A 21,807-nucleotide genomic window follows, 5' to 3' on the forward strand; every position below is an offset into this window, starting at 1 on the left:
AGTTTTGTTTTGTTTTTTTTTGAGATGGAGTTTCGCTCTTGTTGCCCAGGCTGGAGTGCAATGGTGTGACCTTGGCTCACCGCAACCTCTGCCTCCCAAGTTCAAGCGATTCTCCTGCCTCAGCCTCCTGAGTAGCTGGGATTACAGGCATGTGCCACCACACCCGGCTAATTTTGTATTTTTAGTAAAGACAGGGTTTCTCCATGTTGGTCAGGCTGGTTTCAAACTCCTGACCTCAGGTGATTTGCCCGCCTCGGTCTCTCAAAGTGCTGGGATTACAGGCATGAGCTATCACGTCCAGCCACTGCTTGGATTCTGAGGTCAAGTGGCCCTAAGTTCAAATTCTGGCTCAGCCCTTTTTAAAAAAATTTTTAAAAGAAGGAAATAGCAGCCCCTGCTTGGTTCTTACCTCTGAGTCAGGCCCACTCTCCACCTTCTCCAACCCAGGCACACAGGATATCGCCGATGCCAGCGAAAGGGGGCTCCACATGCAGAAGCTGGGGTCTGGGTCAGTGCGGGCTGCGCTGGCGGAGCTGGTGGCCCTGCCCTGTCTCTTTACCCTGCAGCCACAGCCAAGCGCAGCCCGAGATGCCCCTCGGATAAAGTGGACCAAGGTGCGGACTGCGTCGGGCCAGCGACAGGACTTGCCCATCCTGGTGGCCAAGGACAACGTCGTGAGGGTGGCCAAAAGCTGGCAGGGACGAGTTTCACTGCCTGCCTATCCCCGGCACCGAGCCAATGCCACGCTACTCCTGGGGCCGCTGAGGGCCAGTGACTCTGGGCTGTATCGCTGCCAGGTGGTGAGGGGCATCGAGGATGAGCAGGACCTGGTGCCCTTGGAGGTGACAGGTCAGTTGGGGGCAAAGGAGGGGCCGGGGGCCTGGGAGAGGGAGGGCTGAGCCAGGAGCCCACCCACTGAATGTCACCTTAGAAATCACTCCCTGAGACCTGGCCTGGTGTCTCATGCCTGTAATCCCAGCACTTTGCCAGGCCAAGGCGGGTGGATTGCTTGAGCACAGGAGTTTGAGACCAGCCTGGGTAACATGGTGAAACCTCGTCTCCACAGAAAATACAAAAATTAGCCGGGCATGGTGGCACATGCCTGTAGTCTAGCTACTTGGGAGGCATAGGTGGGAGGATCATTTGAGACCGGGAGGTTGAGGCTACTCCACTCCAGCCTGGATGACAGAGGGAGACTCTGTCACAAAAAAAAAAAAAAAAAAAAAAAAAGGAAAGAAATCACTCTTTGAACAGGGATCCCCTTTCAATTCTTCTGATAAAGTCATAAAGTCTTTATGGTGCCTATAATCCGAGCACTTTGGGAGGCCGAGGCGCGTGGATCAATTGAGGTCAGGAGTTTGAGACCAGCGTGGCCAACATGGTGAAACCCTGTCTTTAAAAAAAAAAAAAAAAAAAAAAATTAGCCAGGCACGGTGATGCATGCCTGTGATCCCAGCTACTTGGGAGGCTGAGGCAGGAGAACTGCTTGAACCCAGGAGGTGGAGGTTGCAGTGAGCTGAGATCGAGCCACTTCAGCCTCGGCTACACAGCGAGACTCTGCCTCAAAAGAAAAAAAAGTCTTTATTGGTATGGGTACTATCTTGTCTTTAACACCTCTCTTTTTTAGCTATGAGAGAGGCGTCTCCAGCTCAGACTTCTGGGGGCCACAATATCTAGGCAGGATTTTTGTTTGTTTTGAGATGGAGTCTCATTCTTGTTGCCCAGGCTGGAGTGCAGTGCTGCTATCTAAGCTCACTGCATCCTCCATCTAGGCAGGATTTTGCTTGGAGTCAATTTTATGTAAGACAAGAGATACTGGCTTTGTATTTAAAATAGAAATAAAAAATTCCTTGTAAAATAAACAAGTTTTTTTTCTAAGTGAGGCAATTTTTTAAAAGTAAGTTAATTAAAAATGTATATTAAATATTAAGCAAGAACAATTCTCAAATACCTGTTTAACCAATTCTTTTTTTTTTTTGAGATGGAGTCTCGCTCTGTTGCCCAGGCTGGAGTGCAGTGGCGTGATCTCAGCTCATTGCCAGCTCTGCCTCCCGGGTTCAAGCCATTCTCCTGCCTCAGCCTCCCAAGTAGCTGGGACTACAGGTGCCCGCCACAGCGCCTGGCTAATTTTTTGTATTTTTAGTAGAGACAGGGTTTCACCGTGTTAGCCAGGATGGTCTCAATCTCCTGACCTCGTGATCCGCCCACCTTGGCCTCCCAAAGTAGTGGGATTACCAGGCGGGAGCCACCGCACCCGGCAACCAATTCCTTTATTAAATTCTTCTTGTTGAGCTGCGTGTGGTAGTGCACACCTGTAGTTTCAGCACTTTGGCAGGCTGAAGAGGAAGGGTCGCTTGAGCCAGGAATTCAAGACTAGCCTGGGCAACATAGCAAGACCCTGTCTCTATTAAAAAAAAAAAAAAAAAAAAAACGGGGATGGGGGCCCAGTGGCTCATGTCTGTAATCCCAGCACTTTGGGAGACCAAGGCAGGAGAATCACTTAAGCTCAGGAGTTTGAGACCAGCCTGAGCAACATAGTGAGACCTTGTCTATACAAAATTCCAAATTCCAAAACATTAGCCAGGCATGGTGGTGTGTTCCTGTAGTCTTAGCTACTCAGGAGGCTGAGGTGGGAGGATTGCTTGAGTCCCAAGAGATTGAGGCTGCAACGAGCCCTGATCATGCCACTGCACTCCAGCCTGGGCAACAGAGCAAGACCCTGTCTCAAAAATAATAATAATATGGCTGCCCACAGTGGCTCACGCCTGTAATCCCAGCATTTTGGGAGGTCTTGGCGGGTGGATCATGAGGTCAGGAGTTCGAGACCAGCCTGGCCAAGATGGTGAAACCCCTTCTCTACTAAAAATACAAAAATTAGCCGGGCATGGTGGCACATTCCTGTAACCCCACCTACTCGGGAGGCTAAGGCAGGAGAATCGCTTGAACCCAGGAGGTGGAGGTTGAGGTGAGCCGAGATCGCACCATTGCACTCCAGCCTGGGTAACAAGAGTGAAACTCCGTCTTAAAAATAATAATAATAGGCCGGGCGCGGTGGCTCATGCTTCTAATCCCAGCACTTTGGGAGGCCGAGGTGGGCGGATCACGAGGTCAGGAGATCGAGACCACGGTGAAACCCCGTCTCTACTAAAAATACAAAAAAAAAAAATTAGCCAGGCGTGGTGGCGGGCGCCTGTAGTCCCAGCTACTGGGAGAGGCTGAGGCAGGAGAATGGCGTGAACCCGGGAGGCGGAGCTGGCAGTGAGCCGAGATCGCACCACTGCACTCCAGCCTGGGTGACAGAGCGAGACTCCATCTCAAAAAAATAAATAAATAAAAATAAAAAAATAATAATAATGCAATAATAATAATAATACAATAATAATAATAATACAATAATAATAATAATAATACAACTAAATAAGCCAGATGTGGTGGCTCACACCTCTAATCTCAGAATTTTGAAAGACTAAGGCAGGAGGATTGCTTGAGCCCAGGAGTTCAAGACGAGCCTGAGCAAGATGGTGAGACCCCATCTCTACAAAATTTAAAAAAATATATTAGCAGGGCATGCTAGTGTGCGCCTGTAGTCTCAGCTTGTCAGGAGGCTGAAGTGGGAGGATCGCTTGAGCCTGGAAGGTTGGAAGCTGCAGTGAGCTGAGATCACACCACTGCACTTCAGCCTGGGTGACAAAGGGAGACCCTGACTTAAATAAATAAATAAATAGTCAAAAACTAAAAATAAAGAACAGGGTTTGGCACACAGTAGATGCTCAATAAGTGACTCAGTGAGTGGATTGTTGTACAGCAAACATCCTGTGGACTCCTGCTGGGAAACCTGTTTCCCTTAAGTTACATTGACCTTGGGCAAGTCCCTGATTCCTGACTTGGGGCTTAACCTGCATGCCCCCAAACTGTGAACTGGGGACACAGTGTCTCACCACATAGTTTATGGAGTCAACCAGTCATCCCCTTTCAGAGGCCTCATTTCTGAAAATTGATAAAAGCTAACAACAACAACAACAACAAAAACAACAACAAAAAACTGATTGGTGGTGAGGCAAGTGAATTCCACATCTAGGTAACTTCAATTTCATTCATTCAGCCAAACTCTTTTTGTTGTTGTTTGAGACAGATTCTCACTGTCACCCAGGTTGGAGTTCAGTGGTGCGATCTTGGCTCACTACAACCTCTGCCTCGTGGGTTCAAGCGATTCTCCTGCTTCAGCCTCTGGAGTAGCTGGGATTACAGGTGCACACAACCACACCTGGCTAATTTTTGTATTTTTAGTAGAGACAGGGTTTCACCACATTGGCCAGGCTGGTCTCCAACTCCTAGCCTCAAGCGATCTGCCTGCCTCGGTCTTCGAAAGTGCTGGGATTACAGGCGTGAGCTGCTATGCCCAGACATTCAGCCAAACATTTATTGAGCACCTACACTGTACTGGTTCGATGCTGAGGACACAGGGCTCCCATTTGGATAAGACAGAGCAAAGTGTTTCATTTCATTGTCTTGTTCAGCCATTTCTTTCACCCCTAAATCAGAATTTGAATCACAGTGAGCCTGTTACTGGTGCTTCACATCCTGGCTTACATGTCACCTCCTCCAGGAAGCCTTCCAGGACCACATTTCCAGGCCAGGCAAGAACCACATTTGGGCCGGGTGCGGTGGCTCATGCCTGTAATCCCAGCACTTTGGGAGGCCGAGGCAGGCGGATTACAAGGTCAGGAGATCAAGACCATCCTGGCTAACACGGTGAAACCCCGTCTCTACTAAAAATACAAAAAAATTAGCTGGGTGCAGTGGCAGGCGCCTGTAGTCCCAGCTACTCGGGAGGCTGAGGCAGGAGAATGGCGTGAACCTGGGAAGCGGAGCTTGCAGTGAGCTGAGATCGCGCCACTGCACTCCAGCCTGGCGACAGAGTGAGATTCTGTCTCAAAAAATAAATAAAATAAAAATAAATAAATAAATAAAAAGGAACCACATTTGGTCTCCCATTGCTGCCTGTGCTTCCCTAGCAGCACTTGCACTTAATTCCTAAAAGGCAGAATCTCTCTGTCAGCCTTCTCCACACCTCCTGCCACCTCCAGGGCCTAACCCTGGGTATGAAGAGTGCTATCTTTGGAGTCAGGTCTCTCTGAATTTGAATTCTGGTTGTTTCTTATTTGCTGCGTGGGCCTGGACCTGTCCCTCAACCTTTCTGACCCTAAGCTTCCTCCTCTGGAACAAGCAGATTTGTTGTAAGAGTTCAATAAGATAATGCTTATAAATGCTTTTCTTTTTTTTTTTAATGTTTTAGTTTTTTTTGAGTTGGAGTCTTGTTCTGTCTCCCAGGCTGGAGTGCAGTGGCTCAATCCCAGCTCACCACAACCTCTGCCTCCTGGGTTCAAGCGATTCTCCTGCCTCAGCCGCCCGAGTAGCTGGGATTACAGAGGCGTGCCACCACGCCCAGCTATTTTTTGTATTTTTAGTAGAGACAGGGTTTCACCATGTTAGCCAGGCTGGTCTCGAACTCCTGACCTAAAGTGATCCGCCCACCTTGGCCTCCTAAAGTGCTGGGATTACAGAAGTGAGCCACCATGCCTGGCCAGCCGTAAATGCTTTTCACATTGTAAATATTTGCTAACTTGTAACCCTTTATGGCCATTGTTATCAGTTTCCTCATCTGTAAAATGGGGGCATATGGATCTTGCTCCCCACCCTCGACCGACACTGTGCCTGGCGCTAGGTCTATTATTATCAGACAGGGGTGGGGAGTCATTCTGCAAGAGGTAAGTCTGTTCTTGAAGATTCCAGCGTAAGTCAACTGTCCCCCCATCCTGGATGTTCCCCCACAGGTGTTGTGTTCCACTACCGGGCAGCCCAGGACCGCTATGCACTGACCTTCGCTGAGGCCCAGGAGGCCTGCCGTCTCAGCTCAGCCATCATTGCAGCCCCTCGGCATCTACAGGCTGCCTTCGAGGATGGCTTTGACAATTGTGATGCTGGCTGGCTCTCTGACCGCACTGTTCGGTGAGAGGGATACACAAGATAGGGAGATGAAGACAAGCCCATGGGGAAGGAGGTTCCTTGGGGGCTCCAGGAGCACACATCTGAGAGGGACCCTCCCCTTGTGTTGTCAGGTATCCTATCACCCAGTCCCGTCCTGGTTGCTATGGTGACCGTAGCAGCCTTCCAGGGGTTCGGAGCTATGGGAGGCGCAACCCACAGGAACTCTATGATGTGTATTGCTTTTCCCGGGAGCTGGAGGGTAAGTCTGGGACTGGCAGGACCCGGCCCCTCTGCCTCTCTTTGACCCTCTATTATTCTCCCCAACTCCCATCCTCTGGGGTCCTTATGCAACTCCCCTGTCTTATACCTCCTTAAACCTGCAACCAAGACATGATTCCACCCATTTTCTGAGCTTTCCATGCCTCCCTGAGTCCCCCTCCCTCCCTTTGCCCCCTTCCTCTCTCTGATCCTCTTTCCCTCTCTAATCCCCTGTCCCCTGCCTGCCTCCCTGTCCCTACCCCCTTCCTCCTCTGTGAACCCCCTTCACCGAGCCCCTCCCTCTCTCTGAAGCCCGACTTGCCCATGGGCCTGAGTTACTCCATTTGTAAAAAGAGGCTCAGATCTGCATGAGAGGTAAGGACAAGGATGGTCCCGGAGCTGAACGCACAGCTGTGGTTGTCACTGCCTCTTCTAACCACCACCCTAACACGTCCAGGTCGGAACTATTTGGAGTTGGACCCACTTCCTGGGCTCCAGGGGAGGCTTCCCCAGCCCCCCTGACCTCCACCCACCCCTCCCGCAGGCGAGGTCTTCTACGTGGGCCCGGCCCGCCGCCTGACACTGGCCGGCGCGCGTGCACAGTGCCGCCGCCAGGGTGCCGCGCTGGCCTCGGTGGGACAGCTGCACCTGGCCTGGCATGAGGGCCTGGACCAGTGCGACCCGGGCTGGCTGGCCGACGGCAGCGTGCGCTACCCGATCCAGACGCCGCGCCGGCGCTGCGGGGGCCCAGCCCCGGGCGTGCGCACCGTCTACCGCTTCGCTAACCGGACCGGCTTCCCTTCACCCGCCGAGCGCTTCGACGCCTACTGCTTCCGAGGTGCGTGCGTCCCCTGGTGGCCGCGCCCCCAGGGCTTTCACTTTGGCGAAGGCCACGTCCCTGAAAGCCTTGCCAAGGCAAGGGAGAGACACGCGGAAGCTCGCTTTGTGATAAGCCACGTCCCTGGGTGAGGGCCACGCCCCCGGGTGAAGGCCACACCCCTTACGACAAGTCTTTCCCTAGGATCCCCGTCCTGGGGAAAGAACAGGGCTCCAGAGGAGGCCACTCTGGTGGGGAGTCACCTTTGCTGGGTGGGCTGTATCTCCTGAGGTCCCGAGGCCCCGTAACCTTGAAAGACAAGCCCCTGGGTGGGGAATACTCTACCTAGAGCCACGCCCATACGCAGACACACCCCCGTGGAAGAGATAATGCCTCAATTGGCCACCTCTGGGCTCCACACCGGATGTGGGAGCAGGGATGACACTCGCCCTTGTTGGGGGGCAGTGGGGACAGCTTTGGAAGCTGCAAGCATCAACCCCGAGGAGTCAAGTCCTCTAAGTAAGCTGCCCCAGTCCTGGCATGGGCATACAATGTCCACGGGGCACCACCTGTACCAGGGGAGGATCCGTCACCAAGGTTGAGTTGAACCCCTCAGCAGGCAGACCCAAGTTCATGAGAGTTGGACACTGCCTGAGGTTTACCCATGAGCCAAATTGTCTTTTTTTTTTCTTTTGAGACAGAGTCTCACTCTGTCACCCAGGCTGGAGTGCAGCGGTGTGATCTCGGCTCACTGCAACCTCCACTTCCCGTGTTCAAGCGATTCTCCTGCCTCAGCCTTCGGAGTAGCTGGGACTACAGGAATGCGCCACCACGCCCAGCTAATTTTTGTATTTTTAGTAGAGACGGAGTTTCACCATGTTGGCCAGGCTGATCTTGAACTCCTGACCTCAAGTGATCCACCCGCCTTGGCCTCCCAAAGTGCTGGGATTACGGACGTGAGCCACCGCACCTGGCCCCAATTCTCTGGAGTCCTCACTGCAGCCAGTTGACTCTGACCCTGACAGTGGCTCAGGTGGTCCCCAGCCTGAACAGTGGAGGTGAAAACTTTGCATTTCCCTCTCCCAGGCTGGGGGAATCTCAGAAACCACTTAGGAGAGACAGAGGTGCACAGAAGGCTTGTGCTGCAGCATGCTGGAAAGTGGGTAGACTTCAAGCAGAACTTCCCAGGCAACCCCTCAGCCTAACACAACCTCTTCTGCTTTCTCCCACAGCTCATCACCCCACATCACAACATGGAGACCTAGAGACCCCATCCTCTGGGGATGAGGGGGAGATTCTGTCAGCAGAGGGGCCCCCAGTTAGAGAACTGGAGCCCACCCTGGAGGAGGAAGAGGTGGTCACCCCTGACTTCCAGGAGCCTCTGGTGTCCAGTGGGGAAGAAGAACCCCTGATCTTGGAGGAGAAGCAGGAGTCTCGACAGACCGTCAGCCCTACCCCTGGGGACCCCATGCTGGCCTCATGGCCCACTGGGGAAGTGTGGCTAAGCACGGTGGCCCCCAGCCCTAGCGATATGGGGGCAGGCACTGCAGCAAGTTCACACACGGAGGTGGCCCCAACTGACCCTACGCCTAGGAGAAGGGGGCGCTTCAAAGGGTTGAATGGGCGCTACTTCCAGCAGCAGGAACCGGAGCCGGGGCTGCAAGGGGGGATGGAGGCCGGCGCCCAGCCCCCCACCTCAGAGGCTGCAGGGAACCAAATGGAGCCTCCGTTGGCCATGGCAGTCACAGAGATTTTGGGCAGTGGCCAGAGCCAGAGCCCCTGGGCTGATCTGACCAATGAGGTGGATATGCCTGGAGCTGGTGAGTTGCTCTGGGGGAGGCGGGACCTACCTGGGGATCTGGAGGTGAGGGTGGAGAGGTAGCCATGGCTACACTCAGGATGAGGGAGGAAGCTCCAAATCCCAGCTAGGTCCTCTGGCCCCAGAAGCCCCCTCTCCCTTGGGCCTGGAGTCCAACCAAAGGGGCTGCTGAGAGATCATTGTAATGATTGCCTTGATGTTGTTGCAGGTTCCGCTGGTGGCAAGAGCTCCCCAGAGCCCTGGCTGTGGCCCCCAACCATGGTCCCACCCAGCATCTCAGGCCACAGCAGGGCCCCTGTCCTGGAGCTAGAGAAAGCCGAGGGCCCCAGTGCCAGGCCAGCCACCCCAGACCTGTTTTGGTCCCCCTTGGAGGCCGCTGTCTCAGCTCCCAGCCCTGCCCCCTGGGAGGCATTCCCCGTGGCCACTTCCCCAGATCTCCCTATGATGGCCATGCTGCGTGGTCCCAAACAGTGGATGCTACCACACCCCACCCCCGTCTCCACCGAGGCCAATAGAGTTGAGGCACATGGTGAGGCCACGGCCATGGCTCCACCCTCCCCTGCTGCAGAGACCAAGGTGTATTCCCTGCCTCCCTCTTCGACCCCGACAGGACAGGGTGGAGAGGCCATGCCCACAACACCTGAGTCCCCCGGGGCAGACTTCAGAGAAACTGGGGAGACCAGCCCTTCTCGGGTCAACAAAGCTGAGCACTCCAGCTCCAGCCCATGGCCTTCTGCAAACAGGAATGTGGCTGTAGGTTTTGTCTCCACTGAGACTGCCACCGAGATTGCCACTGAGCCAACGGGCCTCAGGGGTATCTCGGGGTCTGAGTCTGGGGCCTTCGACACAGCAGAAAGCCCCACTTCTGGCTTGCAGGCCACTGTAGATGAGGTGCAGGACCCCTGGCCCTCAGTGTACAGCAAAGGGCTGGATGCAAGCTCCCCATCTGCCCCCCTGGGGAGCCCCAGAGTCTTCTTGGTACCCAAAGTCACACCAAGTTTGGAGCCTTGGGTTGCTACAGATGAAGGACCCACTGTGAATCCCATGGATTCCACAGTCACGCCGGCCCCCAGTGATGCTAGTGGAATTTGGGAACCTGGATCCCAGGTGTTTGAAGAAGCTGAAAGCACCACCTTGAGCCCTCAAGTGGCCCTGGTTACAAGCATTGTGACGCCCCTCACGACCCTGGAGCCGGGGGACAAGGTTGGAGTTCCAGCCATGTCTACACTGGGCCCCTCAAGCTCCCAACCGCACCCAGAGCCAGAGGATCAGGTGGAGACCCAGGGAACATCAGGAGCTTCAGCACCTCCGCATCAGGGCAGTCCCCTGGGGAAACCGGCTGTTCCTCCTGGGACACCGGCTGCAGCCAGTGTGGGCGAGTCTGCCGCAGTTTCCTCAGGGGAGCCTACAGTACCGTGGGACCCCTCCAGCACCTTGCTGCCTGTCACCCTGGGCATAGAGGACTTCGAACTGGAGGTCCTGGCAGGGAGCCCAGGCGTAGAGAGCTTCTGGGAGGAGGTGGCAAGTGGAGAGGAGCCAGCCCTGCCAGGGACCCCTACAAATGCAGGTGCGGAGGAGGGTGAGTACAAAGTCCCAGGGCTCTGTCCAGCTCTCCATGGTCAGGGCTTGGGGAGCAGGGGCTGGGGGAGCCCAGAGCAGGGAGGAATGTTTGTCCCTGGGGATCTGGAAGCTTTCTAGTGGGGCATGACGCTGGAGGTAGGAGCTTATCAGGTGGAGTTGAATTTCAGAAAGGACATTCCTGGCAGAGGAATGAGCACTGGCAAAGGCCAGGAGATGAAGTAGCGTTTGATCAATTTTAGGTATAGAGCATACATCCCAATGAACAAAATGCGAGAGTGGTGAGTGGCCGGGCGTGGTGCCTCACGCCTGTAATCCCAGCACTTTGGGAGGCCGAGGCGGGCAGATCACTTGAGGTCAGGAGTTCAAGACCTGCCTGGCCAACATGGCAAAACTCCGTCTCTACTAGAAATATAAAAATTAGCCGGGTGTGGTGGCACACACCTGTAATCCCAGCTACTGGGGAAGCTGAGGCATGAGAATCGCTTGAACCCAGGAGGCGGAGGTTGCAGTGAGCTGAGATCTTACCACTGCACTCCAGCCTGGGTGACAGAGTGAGACTCTGTCAAAAACAAAAACAAAATGTGGGAGTGGCGAGGCATTGAGTAGAGTCTGATTTGGGGAATGAGTTCAGTTACAAGCCGTGTCTACATCTGCTTTAAGCTGGACAGTGGTGTGATCAGCCCAGGGACTGGCTTTCCAGGATTCCCTGAGTCTGGGGAAGACAGAGCAGGACACAGACGCCTCCCAGGCAAGACCAGAGGGAGGAGGTGTGGCAGGGAGGGTTTCCTGGACAAATGTGAGTGGGAGCTGGAATTCAGTGATTTGACTCCTGGGGGACCTCGAGTCACAGGGAAAGTAGGTGCTGGGGAGGCATTGCAAGGGGCGAGGATCACCCCCATTCTACAGATAGCAAACCGAAGCTCGGGGAGGTAAAATGCCACTTGGCTAATCAGCGGTCAAACCTCAATTGGAGCCCAAATCAGCCTGAGTCTTAGCTACTCTGTGGCCAGCAGCATCCATAGAAATCGGCTGCCCTGTTCTCCCTGGGGCCAGGTCAGCCTCAGCTCAGCCTGCAAATTCCAGCCATTCTTAGGTTCTGCCAAATTAAGCTGAGTTTTTTTGGCCAAATGAAATTTAGAAACAAGCAAACAAAAAAGAGGCTGCATGCGATGGCTCATGCCTGTCATCCTAGCCCTTTGGGAGGCTGAGGTGGGAGAATCACTTGAGCTTAAGAGTTAAGACCAGGCTGGCCAACACAGCAAGACCCCATCTCTACTAAAAATAAAAAGAAATTAGCCAGGCTGCAGTGAGCTATGATAGTTCCACCGCGAGACCCTGCATGAAATCAAACTAACAAAACAAAACAAGCAGCTAATTAATAAGTCTTTTTTTCTGAGTTGCACACTTTTTTTTTTGTTTTTTGAGACTGAGTCTCACTCTGTCATCCAGCCTGGAGTGCAGTGGTGTGATCTCGGCGCACTGCAACCTCCGCGTCCCAGGTTCAAGTGATTCTCCTGCCTCAGCCTTCTGAGCAGATGGGATTACAGGCTCCCGCCACCACACCTGGCTAATTTTTGTATTTTTAGTAGAGACAGGGTTTCACCATGTTGGCCAGGCTGGTCTCGAACTCCTGACCTCAGGTGATCCACCTGCCTTGGCCTCCCAAAGTGCTGGGATTACAGCTGTGAGCCATAGCACCCAGTCGAGTTGCACACTTTTATTAACACCATTGATGTTTAACTACTGCACCCCCCACCCCCAACTTTTTTTTTTTTTTTTTTTTTAGAAAGGGTCTCATTCTGTCACCTAGGCTTGAGTGCAGTGGCAGGATCATGGCTCACTGCAGCCTTGACCTCCCCAGGCTCAGGTGATCCTTCTGCCTCAGGCTGCCAAGCAGCTGGGACCAGGTGTGTGCCAACAGGCCTGGCTAATTTTTGTATTTTTTATAGAGACAGGGTTTTGCCATGTTGCCCAAGCTGGTGCCCGTTTTTTTGAAGGCAAAGTGTCATGATGATGGAAATAGCTGATGCAGGTTTCATCATCCAGCGTGTCACTTCTGGGCTGTGTTGGGGTGGGATCTTTTTTTTTTTTTTTCTTTTTTCTTTTTTTCTTTTTTTTTTTTTTTCCAGGCAGGGTCTTGGTCTGTTGCTCAGGCTAGAGTGCAGTGGTGCAATCATAGCTCACTGCACCCAGGCTCAAGTGATCCTCCCACATCAGCCTCTCCAGTAGCTTGGACTATAGGCATGCAACCACCACACCCGGCTGTGTGTGTGTGTGTGTGTGTGTGTGTGTGTGTGGAGATGGGGTCTCCATATGTTACCCAGGCTGGTCTCAAACTCCTGGGCTCAAGTGATCCTCTTGCCTTGGCCTCCCAAAGTGTTGGGATTACAGACGTGAGCTGTAGCACCTGGCAGATCTTCTTTTCTTAGATGTCCAGGAGGCAGGCTGACCCGGGGGCAGGGCCGCCTGTATCGATAAAGGCTGGCATTTATGGGTTACTGCCAGTGTGCTTGGCTTATTCAAAGCACTTTACTGGAGTTATCTTGGTTAATCCTTTTAATGTCCTTATGGGAAAAGCTCCAGTGTGATCCTTACTTTGCAGATAGGGAGACAGACACAGAGAGGTCAAGTGCCTTGTGCAGCCATGCAACTAAGGGAGTGTCAAGGCTGGGGTTTGAATCCAGGTCGTCTGAACACAGGGTTTCTTTTTCTTTTTTTTTGAGACAGTCTTTCTCTGTGGCCCAGGCTGGAGTACAGTGGTGATCTCAGGTCACTGCAAACTCTGCCTTCCAGGTTCAAGTGATTTTCATGCCTCAGCCTCCTGAGTAGCTGGGATTGTAGGCGTGCACCACCATGCCTGGCTAATTTTTATACTTTTAGTAGAGATGGGGTTTCACCATGTTGACCAGGTTGGTCTCGAGCTCCTGACTCAAGTGATCTGCCCGCCTCAGCCTCCCGAAGTGCTGGGATTACAGGCGTGAGCCACCGCACCTGGCCGGAAAACAGAGTTTCTGTCTCAGCCACTAGGCTGCGAAATGCTTAGCTCATTGGCATAAAAAAGTACATGAGGCCGGGCGTGATAGCTCACACCTGTAATTCCAGCACTTTGGGAGGCTAAGGCGGAGGATCACTTGAGCCCAGGAATTGGAGACCAGCCTCGGCAACATAGTGAGACCCCGTCTCTACAAAACAAATTTTAAAATTAGCCGGGCATGGTGCGTACCTGTGGTCCCAGCTTCTCAGGGGTGCTGAGGTGGGAGGACCGCTTGACCCTGGGAGGTTGCGGCTGCAGTGAGCTATGATCATGCGGCTGCAGTGAGCTATGATCATGCAACTGCACTCCAGCCTGGGGGACAGAGCAAGACTCCATCTCAAAAAAAAAAAATTAATCTTAGGGTGGTGGTGAGGAGAGAAGAGATGGGCTATGTGGGGATCAACCCTGGAAAGATGATCAGAGGGGAAGAAGCTCGATGCCCAAAGAAATAGAGAAGGGGTAGTCAGAGAGGTGGGAGGGCAACCACACAGGAACACTAAGGAAACGGGGGTTGGAGCTGCACCTGGGCTGAGGCTGGGTCTGTCTTGGACTTTTCTGGATCCTGGGCTCCACAATGAAGCCAACCACAGCAGGATGGAGATTGGCGGGCAGTACCGGGGAGACCCAGGCACCTACCCACCCGCCGCTTGCAGAAGAAATGCTAATGAAGCCAAAAATAAACGCAGTACCAGCGAGTGACTGAGTCACCGCCAGTCCGTGGGCAGGTGTCAGCAGCGCGGGGCACCTGGTGGGGCTCATGTGTCCCGCCGCCTGGCAGCCTTGTGCGTGTGCACACACGTGCAGGGCCATCATCCAGCCACAGGCCCTGCCATCCACAAGCCCCTTTGCCATCCATGGGGCCACCCCAGGGACAGGCCTCAGCTACCGCGGGAGGGCCAGCTGCTACCTTCATTCCGTTAGCAAGCAATTACTGAGCGCCTGCTCTGTCCCAGACCGTATGTTGAAACCAAATCCCGTGTCCTCTGAAAACTGACGTCCTAGAGCAACATTCTAGAACTTTCCCAGGGATGGAAATGTTCTCTATCCACGCTAATTTGAAAAATGGCTAGGACAACTGAGGGACGACGTTTTTACTTTTATTTCACTTTAATTGATTTAAGTGTGAATATCTATATGTGGCTGCCATATGGAATACCAGCACTCTAGGGAAAGATACAGACAAGAAACGATTGTTCTAATAAAAAAAGTAAAGTGGTGCTCGCTTCAGCAGCACATATGCTATAATTAGAACAATACAGAGAAGATTAGCAGGGCTCCTGTGCAAAAAATGAAGCATTTCATTTTTTTTTTTTTTTAATTTTTGAGATGGAGTCTCACTCTGTCCCCCAGGCTGGAGTGCAGTGGCGCGATCTCGGCTCACTGCAACCTCCGCCTTTGGCATTCAAGGGATTCTCCTGCCTCAGCCTCCCATGTAGCTGGGATTACAGGCTCCTGCCACCACGCCCAACTAATTTTTTGTATTTTTAGTAGAGATGGGGTTTCACCATGTTGGCCAGGCTGGTCTCGAACTCCTGACCTCAGGTGATCCACCTGCCTTGGCCTCCCAAAGTGCTAGGATTACAGGCATGAGCCATGGCACCTGGCCTCTTTTTTTTTTTAATTTATTTTTTTTAACTTTAATTCCACTGGGCAGTGGAATGGTCAGATGCTGCCCTGACAGGATCTGGGTTGGCTGGAGCAGGATGAAGATTTTTTTTTCAGTCTGTCGCCCAGGCTAGAACCTATGTCCACTCGTGTGCCCCAATTCATGAGAAGCACATTGATGAACAGGGTGTGCCCAAAGGAGGGGGAGGACACTTAAGTCAGGGAGGACACTGAAGCCCATGTTCTGGGAGAAGACATTCTACGAGGTCCTTCAGGCAGCCCTGGTCTCTGGGAGCCCCATTCCAGTTCAGTCTGAGGAAGGACTTTGCTACAGGCAGGGAAGTCCCCAGATGCTTTGGGGCAGTTTCTGGAAGCAGTAAACTCCTCATAACAGGGGTCATATGAGAGGGAGTTGGTGACTGCTGGTTGGGGAAGTTATAAAGAGGGCTCCATAGAGAGGGTTTGATTAAAGCGGTTTGGGGGCCTTGGGTCCTGATTCCAGGAAGGCAAAAGATCTGTGGCCTGACTCTTCCCCACACTACCCATCCATCCTGCAGCGCACTCAGATCCCTGTGAGAACAACCCTTGTCTTCATGGAGGGACATGTAATGCCAATGGCACCATGTATGGCTGTAGCTGTGATCAGGGCTTTGCCGGGGAGAACTGTGAGATTGGTGAGTACCCCAGACTCAGGATCTGAATCTGAATTTGTTTGACTCCAGAGCCTTGGGATGTACCCCAGCAGCCATGCCCTCAGAATTCAGAGATCACAAAAAGCTGGTTTCAGATGCTCCATTCCCAAACCCCACTCCTTGCATTCAGCTAAATCAGCCCAGTTAGTGGAACCAGAATCAAAGAGCTGAGCTTTCATCTCTGGTGTGCTGTCTCCCATTACTACCAGTCAGAGGTGGGAAGGGAAAGACAAAGGAATTATATGTCTGAGACTCCTCCCTGCAAAGGCCCTTTGGGGATCCTGCCCTTTCCTGGGTGGGTGGGAGGTATAAGCACTGCCACCAGAACTGTTGGGTGCTAGCTTCAAAGCCCAACACAAGAAATACTACTAATTATGAAATTACAACAACAAATATAAATGACATAATTTTTTTAGCTCTATGCATCATCTTGACTTCACAACCTTCACAACCACATGACTGATTACAGAATTATAACAATAAATATAAATGATATAATTTCTTGAGCTCTTCTATTGCTTCCCTACTCACAATCATCCTTGAGTAGGAGCCCATTATTATTACCATTTTCAAAAAAATAAGCTGAGTTTCAAGGAGGGGAAGTGACTTGCCCAGTGCCATACATGCCTCAAGCACTATCTACACATGGACGAGTAGAAGAGGAGCTCAGTGAATATCTAGCTTTACCCACAAACAGCTTTGTGACTCTGTGCAAGTCTTTGCAAATGCCTAAAAGAGACTCCAGCTTCAGCATTCTGTGAGCCTGTTTTTGAGAGTATAACCTTCACTTCTCTAGAGTCAGGTAGAACAGTCTGCACATCCTGGCTCTCAGCTGCCCCAGTGGCATCTGCTCTCATTAATGCTAATTTATGTTAATTGTATGAGGTTCCACCCTCTTGCCTGCAGAGTCATTGGGCCATCTGTGCAGACTGTGACTGCTGCACTTAGGTCCAGGATGGTTGGTAGGACCATGACCCCATCTTCTGCTTAGTTTCCTGTGGGGGCTCAGAGCCAAGCGGAAGCCGACCTCTAACTCAGTCTCTTCCCCTCTCTGCCAGACATTGATGACTGCCTCTGCAGCCCCTGTGAGAATGGAGGCACCTGTATTGATGAGGTCAACGGCTTTGTCTGCCTTTGCCTCCCCAGCTACGGGGGCAGCCTTTGCGAGAAAGGTGAGTTTCTATTGCAACCCCAGAAACAGTACCAAGAGTGGGGTTGGGTGCCCAGCCACAGGCTTCCCCACATACTCCAGGTCCCTGCCTCCAGTTCCATGGCTGTGAGCCTGACACAAGATAAATTATTCTTTTAGACAAACTGCGCATAACATAGAATTAACCATTTTATTTTATTTTATTATTTTTTTGAGATGGAATCTTGCTCTGTCACTCAGGCTGGAGTGCAGCGGCACCGTCTCAACTCACTGCAACCCCCACCTCCCAGTTTCAAGCAATTTTCCCTGCCTCAGCCTCCCAAGTAGCTGGGATTACAGGCGCCCGCCACCACGCCTGGCTAATTTTTGTATTTTTTTTTTTTTCTTGAGACGGAGTCTCGCTCTGTTGCCCAGGCTGGAGTGCAGTGGTGCAATCTCGGCTCACTGCAAGCTCCGCCTCCCGGGTTCACACCATTCTCCTGCCTCAGCCTCTCCGAGTAGCTGGGACTACAGGCACCCACCACCACGCCCGGCTAATTTTTTGTATTTTTAGTAGAGACGGGGTTTCACCGTGGTCTCGATCTCCTGACCTTGTGATCCGCCCGCCTCGGCCTCCCAAAGTGCTGGGATTACAAGCGTGAGCCACCGTGCCTGGCCTAATTTTTGTATTTTTTAGTAGAGATGGGGTTTTGCCATGTTGGCCAGGCTGGTCTTGAACTCCTGGCCTCAGGTGATCCACCCACCTCAGCATCCCAAAGTGCTGGAATTACAGGCATGTGCCACTGCGCCTGCCCTATTTTATTTTATTTTTTTGAGACAGAATCTCGCTCTGTCACCAGGCTGGAGTGCAGTGGCGCGATCTCGGCTCACTGCAACCTCCAACTCCCTGGTCCAAGAGATTCTCCTACCTCAGCCTCCTGAGTAGCTGGGACTACAGGCATGCGCCACCATGCCTAGCTAAATTTATTTTATTTTTTGAGACAGGGTCTCACCCTGGCACCCAGGCTGGAGTGCAGTGGTGCGATCTTGGCTCGTTGCAGCTTTGACCTCCCAGGCTCAAGTGATCCTCCCTCCTCAGCCTCCCCAGTAGGCTGGGACTACAGGCACAAGCCACCATGCCTGGCTCGTTTTTGTATTTTTTGTAGAGACAAGGTTTCACCATGTTGCCCAGACTGGTCTTGAACTCCTGAGCTCAAGCAATCTGTCCACATCAGCCTCCCAAACTACTGGGATTACAGCCACTGAGCCCAGCCAAATTAACCATTTTAAAGTGTACATTTCAGTGGCATTCTGTACAATCGCAATGCTGTACAGCCATCACCTCTGTCTAGTTCCAGAACTTTTTCAACACCCCAGAAGGAAACTCTGTGCCCACTAGGCAGTCACTCCCTGTTCCCATTCCCCAGTCCTAGGCAACCACTAATCTGCTTTCTGTCTCTGTGGATTTGCCTGTTCTAGACATTTCATATGAATGGAATCTCAAAATATGTGTCTTTTGTGTCTGGCTTCTTTCACTTGACATGTTTTCAAGGTTCATCTGTATTGTAATATGAATCAGTGTTTCATTCCTGTTCGTGGCTGAGTAGTATTCCATTGTATGGCTATATCACATTTTGTTTATCCATTCATGGTTTGATGGATATTTGGGTTGTTTCCTCCAGAGGCTATGGTCAATAGTGCTGCTGCTGTGAACATATTCTTGTACATGCTTTTGTTTGAATAACTATTTGCCATTCTTTTTTATCCCTCTACTCTTTTTGGTGTATACTCTCAGGAGTGGAATTGCTGGGTCATATGGTAACTCTAGGTTTAATTTATTTTTTCTTTTTGTAGAGATGGGGTTTTGCCATGTTGCCCAGGCTGCTCTCAAACTCCTGGGTTCATGTGATTCTCCTGCCTCAGACTCCCAAAGTGCTGGGAGTACAGACATGAGCCACTGTGCTTGGCCTTTTTTTTTTTTTTTGAAACAGGTTCTCACTCTGCGCCCAGGCTGGAAAGTACAGTGGTACAATCATAGTTCACTGTCACCTTGAACTCCCAGGCTCAAGCGATTCTCTTGCTTCAGCCTACCCAGTAGCTGGAACTACAGGTTCGTGCCACCATGCCTGGCTAATTTTTATTTTTTTAATTTATTTTTATTTTTATTTTTTGAGACAGGGTCTAACTCTGTCACCTAGGCTGGAGTGCAGTGGTATGATCTCGGCTCACTACAGCCTCCACCTTCCGGTTCAAGTGATTCTTGTGCCTCAACCACCCCAGTATCTGGGACTATAGGCACCTACCACTACACGTGACTCAATTTTTTTTTGAATTTTTAGTAGAGACGGGGCCAGGCTGGTCTTGAACTCCTGGCCTCAAGTGATCCGCCAGCCTCGACCTCCCAAAATACTGGGATTACAGGCGTAAGCCACCATCCTCAGCCTACTTTTCCTTTAAAAAAAAAAAAATTATATGTAATCCCAGCACTTTGGGAGGCCAAGGCGGGATGATCATGAGGTCGGGAAATCAAGACCATCCTGGCCAACATGGAGAAACCCCGTCTCTACTAAAAATACAAAAATTAGCCAGGCGTGGTGACACATGCCTGTAATCCCAGGTACTTGGGAGGCTGAGACAGGAGAATTGCTTGAACCTGGGAGGTGGTGGCTACAGTGAGCCAAGATCGTGCCATTGCACTCCAGCCTGGGCGACAGAGCCAGACTCCATCTCAAAAAAAAAAAAAAATATATATATATATATATGTATATATATATCTCCATCCTAGTGGGTGTGAAGTGATATCTCATGGTGGTTTTGACATTGACAATGAGCATCTCTTCATGTGCTTGTTGGCCATTTGTATGTCTTCTGTGGAGAAATGCCTGAGCTCCCATGTCCATACAAAGGGTGTGGCCCCGACATCAGAGAAGGAGCCTTCAGCATTGGAACGAGAGGGGGTGTCAGGGAATGATCTCCCAGTTAAATCTTCCAGAAACAAAGAAAAGACATTAAGATTTGGCCAGTGTGGTGGCTCGCGTCTGTAATTCCAGCATTTTGGGAGGCTAAGGCGGGCAGATCACTTGAGGCCAGGAGTTTGAGACCAACCTGACCAACATGGTGAAACCCTATCTCTACTAAAAATACAAAATTAGCTGGGCGTGCTGGTGCACGCCTGTAATCCCAGCTACTCAGGAGGCTGAGGTGGGAGGATTGCTTGGGTGTGGGAGGCAGAGGTAGCAGTGAGCCGAGATTGCACCATTGCACTCCAGCCTGGGCAACAGAGTGAGACCCTGTCCAAAAAAAAAGAAGTCAATATGGGAGGTGAAAGGGTCGGGAGAGCCTCCTCAGGAGGAGGGGCCAGACATGGGGAGAGGGATGATCTCGCCCCGCAGTGACCTTGGATTGGGCCCTCTTTCTGGTGGACTGGCTGTGCTCATGGCTGGTAGGCCTTGGGCCAAGGCCAGCCCCCCCTCACACTCCTATCCCATCTGCCAGACACCGAGGGCTGTGACCGCGGCTGGCACAAGTTCCAGGGCCACTGTTACCGCTATTTTGCCCACCGGAGGGCATGGGAAGATGCAGAGAGGGACTGCCGCCGCCGCTCCGGCCACCTGACCAGTGTCCACTCACCGGAGGAACACAGCTTCATTAATAGTAGGGGCTCTGGGGAGGGGGCCACCTGCCTGGAGGGTGGGCAGGGGTGGCACTTGTAGCCCTTTTGCCAGGGCATCACATCCCTCCCCTGGTTTTCAGGACGTCACCTTTCCAAAGCTATGTTCATTAACGCAAGCCCTGACTGCTTCTTAATGCATGAAATCTGTCAATTCACTTGTTAAATTTATACACTCACTTCATTCATTCATTCATTCATTCGCCAAATATTTACTGAGCACCTGCTATGTGCCAGGCACCATTCCAGGGATATTGACACAGCACAGCAGCGATCAAGGCTGACTTTGCTCTGTCCTCAGGGAGTGACCATTTCTTGGGGAGGATATAGACAAACAAGTAAATATCTAAGTAAATAAGTCTATACTGTAATTCAACGGATCCTATGTGTGCTGATAACAAAACAGGGCCAAGAGATGGAGGGTGATGGGGGAAGCACCTGTAATGTGTTGGATGAAATAAGAAATGAGCCTTGCAAAGACCTAGGAGAGAGACAAGTGTTGCATTCATGTAATCGGGACTTACTGATTTATTCATTATCCCTCTGCCTTTTGCTCATCCATCCATTTATTCTGTTTATTCCGTTTGCCGCCATCCCATCCCTCGTGACTCCTTCCTTTCTTCTTTCCCTGATTTGCTTCTTTTTCCTTGATGTATCCCACCGGGCCTCTCCGAGCGACTGGCTCGCGCCTTCTCACCTGTCTGCCTGTCCAGCACCCACTGGTGTCTCCTGTCCCCTACTTCTGATTTCTGCAAAGATGTGACAGGGCCTGGGTTTACTCCTGCTTTTCCTGGCCACAAACCCTGGCATAGCCTGGGTCTAATTCCGGTTCTTCCCATGCCTCGCCCCCCTAAAAGAAGGTAGCCAGAGTCCCCACTTGTGGAGAGTGGGGTGAGGATGCACCTCCAGCCTACACTGAGGCTGGGAGAGGGGTTCATGCCTGCCCCGCTACCCTTCTCCTTCCTTTCCCTCCTACCTTCCCATCTTCCCTCCCACTCCTCCCCCTCCTCCCCCTCCTCCTTCCACTCCTCTTCCTCCCTCTTCCTCATCCTCCCTCCCCCTCCTCTCCCTCCTCCTTCCATTCTTTCTCCTCCTCCCTCCTACTCCTCCCCTTCTCCCTTCTCTCCTCCCCCTCCTCCTTCCACTCATCTTCCACCTCCTTTCTTCTCTCCATCCTCCCTCTCCTCCTCCCTCTCCTCCTCCCATTCCTCCTC

At 52.0% G+C, this 21,807-nt stretch overlaps 1 protein-coding gene and 1 non-coding gene across 4 annotated transcripts in view; both read left to right on the forward strand.

Moving 5' to 3' along the window:
• The window catches only part of NCAN (neurocan), a 42,296-nt gene that overhangs the window by 6,461 nt on the left and 14,028 nt on the right, over positions 1–21,807 (forward strand). The window contains exons 3-11 of one of the 3 annotated variants that reach the window (XM_032170210.2): positions 448–849; positions 5,835–6,009; positions 6,120–6,247; positions 6,791–7,084; positions 8,296–8,883; positions 9,091–10,461; positions 15,660–15,776; positions 16,853–16,966; positions 20,419–20,577. In XM_032170210.2, coding sequence (XP_032026101.1) covers positions 448–849; positions 5,835–6,009; positions 6,120–6,247; positions 6,791–7,084; positions 8,296–8,883; positions 9,091–10,461; positions 15,660–15,776; positions 16,853–16,966; positions 20,419–20,577 — 3,348 coding nt within the window. The remainder of the gene's footprint in view (positions 1–447; positions 850–5,834; positions 6,010–6,119; positions 6,248–6,790; positions 7,085–8,295; positions 8,884–9,090; positions 10,462–15,659; positions 15,777–16,852; positions 16,967–20,418; positions 20,578–21,807) is intronic. The other 2 variants (XM_032170211.2, XM_032170212.2) reach the window with 2 other exon arrangements.
• Positions 14,713–14,820, forward strand: LOC116479742 (U6 spliceosomal RNA). The gene has a single exon (XR_004251060.1). It is a non-coding gene; the product is annotated as a U6 spliceosomal RNA (small nuclear RNA).

This window comes from Hylobates moloch, unplaced genomic scaffold (assembly GCF_009828535.3).
Source record: "Hylobates moloch isolate HMO894 unplaced genomic scaffold, HMol_V3 SCAFFOLD_12, whole genome shotgun sequence".
In the NCBI taxonomy this organism is placed as follows: Eukaryota; Metazoa; Chordata; class Mammalia; order Primates; family Hylobatidae; genus Hylobates; species Hylobates moloch.